The 7644-nt window shown below is 37.3% G+C and overlaps 1 protein-coding gene across 1 annotated transcript; it reads right to left on the bottom strand.

Moving 5' to 3' along the window:
* Nucleotides 1–1962: 1962 nt before the first annotated feature.
* LOC122727421 (apolipoprotein L6-like) lies at nucleotides 1963–7434 on the bottom strand. Its single transcript, XM_043964938.1, has 2 exons — nucleotides 7368–7434; nucleotides 1963–3894 (listed from the first exon to the last, which is right to left on the bottom strand). The coding sequence occupies exon 2, from the start codon at nucleotides 3843–3845 to the stop codon at nucleotides 3042–3044; it is 804 nt and encodes a 267-aa protein (XP_043820873.1). The 5' UTR covers nucleotides 3846–3894; nucleotides 7368–7434; the 3' UTR covers nucleotides 1963–3041.
* Between the last annotated feature and the right edge of the window lie 210 nt (nucleotides 7435–7644).

Raw genomic sequence — 7644 nt, forward strand, 5'->3', positions numbered from 1 at the left:
TTTAAAGAACATAATACAATAAAAATAGCCTTTGGTTCAGGGACCTTCAGACAAAAGATATAAACACAAATAATAATGAAACCCTAAATAATGAGTAGTGTCAATGAATAAGTCATAGAAAATAATTAGATATTGAAAATGATAATGATGAAAGGACATAACAAAATTTCTGGGATGAAGTAAAACAGACTTTGGGTGAAAATATCATATCCCAATAAACATAGACTAACAGAATAGAAAAAGAAAGGGTGAATGACAGAATATTCATTAAAAAATAGAAAGCCAACAAATAGAAAAACCTAAAATCATGAAAGAGAAGATATTAAATATTGAAGTAGAAATAAACTTGAAACATTAAAAAATCCATAGAAATGATAAGTAAAACTGAAAGCTGTTTCTTTGAAAAGACTAATAAAATTAATAAACTTGGTTAGAATTGATTTTTCTGATTAAAAAGAGGCAGAAAAATCAAATCAATAAAATAGCAAATAGCAAGGTGAAATATAAGTTAAAATTATAAGAAATAAAAAGGATAATCAGAACCTATTATATACAGTAATTATTCTAAAATAAGAAATAGAGGAACACCTTCAAAAATATAAACTACTCAAACTGTGAAAAGTCCAGATAGGAGATTAGACTATTGGTTTACTTAAGATTTCTCTTTCCTAAGAGGAAATAGAACTAGCTACAAAGGAACTTCCAAAGGGGGAAAAAAACTCTTGTGCTCAATTATTCACAAAAAAAATCTATCATACATTGAAATTTGAATTTCATACTTCACAGATTATTATCAAAAATTAAGAAATAAAGCATTCTGTGTTTTGTTAAAAGTGTAAAAAAAGAAACTGGAAAGCCTTTTTGTGCAAAGAAATCAACCTTTATTGAAATAAACAAAGATAGGGTCTAAAGTCTGGAGATTCCAATATACAAAATCCACTGTTAGTTTCTAGTTCTCTTGATTCATGTATGGTGCAAGAAAGTCTTCTAGAAGCTGATTCATGTATAGCACAAGATTATATTTTGCCTAACTTTATGATATGCTAACTTTGTTCTTTCCATGATGTCTTGATTAGCCTTTTAATTTAATTTAATTTTTTTGTTTTTTGCAATGAGGGTTAAGTGACTTGCCCAGGGTCACACAGCTAGTAAGTGTCAAGTTCCTGAGTCTGGATTTGAACTCAGGTCCTCCTGAATCCAGGGCTGGTGCTTTATTCACTGTGCCACCTAGCTGCCCCCTCAATTAGCCTTTTAATGTCTGACTTAACCTTTCAAAGGATTTCCTTACTTTATCATTTTAATATGAAGATCACTATATAGGTATGATTATTATGGTCACAAACTTAAGATACCCACTTTATAATTATTTAGTTATACTTCTAAGGTTAACTAACACAGGAATTTCCCTGGGACTACATCATAGTTTGGTTACACACAGGTTTTTTACCTGGGACTATGTTCTTACTACAGATCTCATGGTTATTTTGTTGTTGTTGTTGTTGTTTGTGGGGCAATGGGGGTTTTGTGACTTGCCCAGGGTCACACAGCTGGTAAGTATCAAGTGTCTGAGGCTGGATTTGAACTCAGGTACTCCTGAATCCAGGGCTGGTGCTTTATCCTCTGCACCACCTAGCTGCCCCCGCACATGGTTATTTTTTGTCCTAATGATTATAGCTAATAAAAGATTAGCAAAGCAATACAGAGCAAAGCACTCAAGGCATTGATTTTTTTTATATTTTTCCTTTCAAAAGAAAGACTTATTTTGTTAGAGAAATATAGTCCTAATACTTACACCAAGGAAAGATAAAGATCAGAAGAAATATTACAGGACGATATCATTCATTTTGATTTAAAAATTTTAAACAAAATCCTATCAAATAGATTACAGAGGGGCAGCTAGGTGGCACAGTGGATAGAGCACTGGCCCTGAAGTCAGGAGGACCTGAGTTCAAATCTGGCCTCAGACACTTAACACTTACTAGCTGTGTGACCCTGAGCAAGTCACTTAACCCCAATTGCCTCACTGAAAAGGAAAAAAAAATAGATTACAGAGATTTATCCAAGAAATCATTCATTATGACCAAGTTGAATTTATACCAGGGATGTCAGAATGGTTCAACTTTTGAAAAATATTCCATATAGTAATCATATTAAAAATGAAAACATCCAAAACCATGTGATTATCAAAGGCTTTTCTGCATCTATTGAGATAAAGTAAAACCCTAATTTATGCTAAAAACTCTACAAAGTAAGTATAGAGAAACCTTTAAAAAAAAATACCATAGTGACCAGAGCTAGCATCATATGTTATGGGGATGCCCTTAAACTTTTTCCTATAAATAAAGGAGTAAAGCAAAGAGATGTCCACTTTTCTGACAATTATTTAATAGAGTTCTGTAAGTATGTGTGCATATATATGCATATATACACATATATGGTATGTGTGTGATTATATATATACCTATACACACATATATGTATATATGTAAAGCTTTAATATAACTATAAAACTTTCACAATTTGCTGATGATATGACAATATACTTGGAAAACCCTAGGGAATCCACAAAGATACTAATTGAGATAATAGCTTCAGCAGTTGCAGCTTCCAAAAATCAATTACAATGTCTATAAGAAAATCTAAGAAGCAATAATAAAAAAGGAAATCTCATTCTAAATAACTAAAATATGAATAAAGTGACTGTGTCATTTTGAATAAGTCATTCCCTCCTCTCATCCACACTCCCCGCCACTTCCCCCGTGCCCTTTCCCCAGGTCCTAAGAAAAGACAGTAACAAAGCAGTGAGCCAGAGCAGTCTATGGGCAATGGATTAGGGTGTCTCAAAAGGGAGAAAAGGGAACCTTATTTTAGGTTCCAGTTTTTAGAAATGGTTGTTGGAGAGAAAAGAGAAAACAGAAAGATCACTGGTGTTTGAGGCCAAATATCTGAATTCAGTCCTAGCTCTGGATCATACTAGCTACATGACTCTGAACAGGCCCACTTTGGGCTCCTAGGATTGAAAGCTGTTTTTAGGTTGTCAGTTAAATCTCCATTTTCAGCAGGATCTCATAGACCCTAGAAAGCTCTTGCAGGTTCTTTTCCAAAATCTGAGCTCTCTCCCTCAGTTTTGCTGCTGTTGTAGTCTTTGCCCCCTTAGACAAATGTTTTGAATCTTGCACAATGGTGGCCACATCCACTAGAACAAAAAGTCCTGCTAATGAAGCACCTATTATCCTGGCTTTTTTGGTCATGGCCAATGCTGTGCCCTGAAAAGCCTTGTCAATCTGCTGGCTGCTCTGGGTGGAGAGACGCCCAGCTTTTGTAAGACCCTGGGTAGCAGAAATCAAGCCTGGGTTGGCTTTGACCAGGGAGAAGGCATGGTAGTGTTGGGAAATCTTTTTCAAATTTTTCAGTGTACGAATAATTCTTTGTATATCTTTATGTAGAACTTTCTCAATGCCATCTATCGTTACCTTACTTTTGTCTAAACGTACCCTCCCCTGTATATCACTCACATTATCAATGATGTTTGCAGAAGCACCAGTAATAGTGGCTGCTGCTCCCAATCCCATCCCAGTTATAGAGAGGGCCAAGCTCCCTCCTGCTGTTACAGGTGACAGAACAAACCCCAAGACGGTCAGGATGCCAGAGACAGCACTAGTAGAGCTGGCTGCTACATTAGCAATGGTGCAGTTCTTGTGAATCTTGTCAATTCTATCTGCCATACAGTAAAGGTCTTGGACATACTTCGCTAGTTCCAGCTTTGTCTTGGGAAACTCGGTCAAAAACCTTTTCACTTCATGCTGTATTTTTTTATATATTGTATCTTCATCAAGATAATCCATGCTTGCAGACTCAAGGATCAGGGCATCAGACAGTCAATCACTATCACCCCTGTGAAGAGTAGAAATCAAAGGATGATGAGGTTGCTTTGGAGATAGGAAATAGCACTTACTTTTCTAGAGACTTCTAACATGGACAAAGTCTTTTTGTCATCCCTCCCTGCCAAACTCCTAGAAAGAATATTCTTAACTCACTGCCTCCATTTCCTCACCAACCACTCACGTCTTTAAACCCCTTGTCATCTAGTTCCCAAACCCAGAATTTTATTGAAACAGCTGTCTGAGATCACTGATGACCCTCTTACTATCAGGTACTTTTCTTATGTGTACTTCTCCTATCCTCTGTGTAGCATTTGGAATCCTGAGCACCAACCACCCATCTTTCGTTCTTTCTTTCTTTCTTTTTTTTTGGTGAGGCAGTTGGGGTTAAGTGACTTGCCCAGGGTCACACAGCTAGTAAGTGTTAAGTGTCTGAGGTCGGATTTGAACTCAAGTCCTCCTGACTGCAGGGCCCGGTTGCTCTACCACTGCACCACCTAGCTGCCCCCCACCCATCTTTCTTGATATCTTTTCTTTCCTTGGCCACATGTCCATAGTTCCCCCTTGGGATCTTGGAAAGAACATGGAACTAACATTAAGCAATATAATACCAAAAACCATTCCCCAAATGATAAGAGATCCAAGAGTAGGAATAAGCAGTTGGCAAAAAAAAGAAATGATCATGATTTTTAAAAAAAAAAGAAAATTTGAAAATTAGAACTTAAAGATGGGGCGGGCAGCTAGGTGGCACAGTAGATAAAGCTCTGGCCCTGGATTCAGGAGGACCTGAGTTCAAATCCGGCCTCAGACACTTGACACTTACTAGCTGTGTGACCCTAGGCAAGTCACTTAACCCCAATTGCCTCACAAAAAAAAAAAAAAAAGGAAGAAGATGGGGCAGCTAGGTGATGCAGTGGGTAAAGCACGGGCCCTGGATTCAGGAGGACCTGAGTTCAAATCCAACCTCAGACACTTGACACTGGCTGTGTGATCCTAGCCAAGTCACTTAACCCCCATTGCCCCGCAAAACACACACACACACACACACACACACACACATGCACACAAAAGAACTTAAAGAAGAGTAAGTGATGAACCATCTGAGAAAGGACTCCAAACCTCTAACAGGAAGAAAAATGCAAATTCAAACAATCCTGAGATTTTTTTCCCCTACATCAATGAAATTGACAAAAGATGGTCAGAAGGACCATAGCAAACAAATATGCCATCCATATATTATATTATATATAATATGCTTTACTATTATCGATAATATAATCCCAATATTTAACACAGTTGTTGGTATATAATAAGGGCTAATCAAATCTTTCTCATTCATTAATTTATTCATGGGGAATTAATTAGGAAATGTAGATTTTACAATGTTTTATATTCCCCCAATTACATGTAAAAACAATTTTTAATATTCATTGTTTTGTTTTTTAATTTTTGTGTTTCATATTTTATCTATCCCTCCTCTCCCTGTTCCCTGAGATGGTAAGCATTCCGATATAGCTTATACATGTGCAATCATGTAAAACATTTCCATATTAGTCTTTTTTTTTCAGGGCAATGGGGCTTAAGCGACTTGCCCAAGGTCACACAGCTAGTGTCAAGTGTCTGAGGCCGGACTTGAACTCAGTTACTCTTGAATCCAGGGCCAGTGCTTTACCCACTGTGCCACCTAGCTGCCCCACCATATTAGTCATTTTCTGAAAGAAAACTGAGTATAAGTATACTTCAATCTGTATTCAGATACCATCAGTTCTTTTCTCCAGAAGCAGATAGCATTTTCATCCTGAGTCCATTGGGATTGTTTTAGATCATTGTGTTTGCTTAGCTCAGTGTCTGACACATTTGTTGTTCAGTTGGTTCACTTGTGTCCAACTCCTCATGACCCAGTTTGGGATTTTCATGGAAGAGATGCTAGAGTGGTTTGCCATTTCCTTTCCAGCTCATTCCACAGATGAGGAAACTGAGGCAAACAGGGTTAAATATCTTGCTCAGGGTCACACAATGAGTAAATGCCGCAAGTCAGATTTGAACTCAAGAAGATGAGTCTTCCTGACTCCAGGCCCCCCCCATTCTATCCACCTCACCACCTACCTGCCTGCCTGTAACATATCAAAAGCTTAATAAATGTTTTATCTATGTCTGTATGTTTGTCTGTACCTGTCTATCCATCTACTTATCTACCTACTTATCCACGTATCTGTTTATCTATGTACTTTTCTGTATATCTAGCTATCTACTTATCTATCCAATCTACTTCTCTGTTATGTATCTATGAGTCTACTTATCTATACATCAATTTATGTATTTATCTGCTTACTCATCTATCATTGATCCATCCTACCTACCTATATATCTCTGTTTGGCACTCAATGCTCTTCATAATCTAGCCCCTTCCTATCTGTGTGGTCTTATATCTTATTCCCTTCTATGTCACTCTTTGATCTAGTAACACTATCCTGGCTATTCCACAAAAAAAGATACTCTGTCTCTTGGTGCCTGGAATTTTTTCTAATATGTCCCCCCACCCCCTGCTGGAATGCTCTCTTTCCTCATCTGTGCCAACTGGCTTCAAGTTCTAATAAAAATCCTATCTTCTAAAGGAACCCCTTTCCCAACTCCTCTTTCACTCTAATGCCCTCCCTTTTTTATTTATTTCTTATTTATTCTACCTTTAGCTTTTTATACGTTTATTTACTTTGTGTCTGCCCCATCAAATTCTGATCTCCTTGATGGCAGGGTCTATCTACCCTCTTTTTGTATCCTCAGCCCTTAGCTGAGTGTCTTACACATAGTAGACCTTACTAATGTTTATTGATTATTAATTATCTACTTATCTATGTATCTTTTTACCTCGGAATCTATTTTCTTATCTACCTACTTGTCCATTATCTACCTATATCTTCATTGTCTTTCTACTTATCTACCCCTCTATCTAGCCAGAACAACATAAAAAATATTTTAGACAGTTTAGCTAGAATTGTAGGCCTTAACAAACTTTTTAAAAAAGAAAAGAAAAGGGTTCAACTAGGTGGTGGCAGTGGATAAGCACCAGCCCTGGATTCATGAGGACCTGAGTTCAAAATCTGACCTCATACACTTGACACTTACTAGCCATGTGACCCTGGGCACGTCACTTAACCTTCACTCCCTGCAAAAATAAAGAAATGTAAAAAAAAAAGAAAAGGAATGCGATTGAATGTGTATTCTACATTCAATTAATTGTTCTTGTAACCTCAGTAAAGTTCTCCCTGTAGCTGGAACTTGGGGGAAAAATTAAAATATTTTCAAACCAAGATGAAAGGAGAAAAAAGCCATACAAATATTTGTAAATTGCCTGCCCCGTGCATAGCACAGTAGATGTTCCCCCATCTATAAAATGAAGAACTTGGACAAGATGAACTCAAAGGTCCCTTCCACTTCTCAAACCTATTTTTTTTCCCTATGGTCCTGGGCCATGAGTCATGAGTTAGCCTCTCCAAAACATTCTTAGTCACGAATCTCCCAAGCCTGGTCATCGAACAGCAGTTGCTTTATCGATTCCTCTTTGCTCTTAGAACCCAGTGCTACCTTCAGAAAGAAATCAAAGCATACGAAAAACATTGTGTAAGTGCTTTTTTCCCCAACATTTTGATGTTTCATTGCAGTGAGATGATGGTGGTTGATGCTAATAACCCCAAGGGTATGATTCTCTTTCTGGGAACCCCAGGCTTAAGGGTAGCAATGTAAGTCTACAGGATTATGTAGGTTC

Source organism: Dromiciops gliroides, chromosome 5 (genome assembly GCF_019393635.1).
Source record: "Dromiciops gliroides isolate mDroGli1 chromosome 5, mDroGli1.pri, whole genome shotgun sequence".
Lineage (NCBI taxonomy): Eukaryota > Metazoa > Chordata > Mammalia > Microbiotheria > Microbiotheriidae > Dromiciops > Dromiciops gliroides.

Bases quoted from the DNA above. Each gene is read 5' to 3' on its own strand.
- LOC122727421 (XM_043964938.1), bottom strand. From the start codon at position 3,845: ATGGATTATCTTGATGAAGATACAATATATAAAAAAATACAGCATGAA.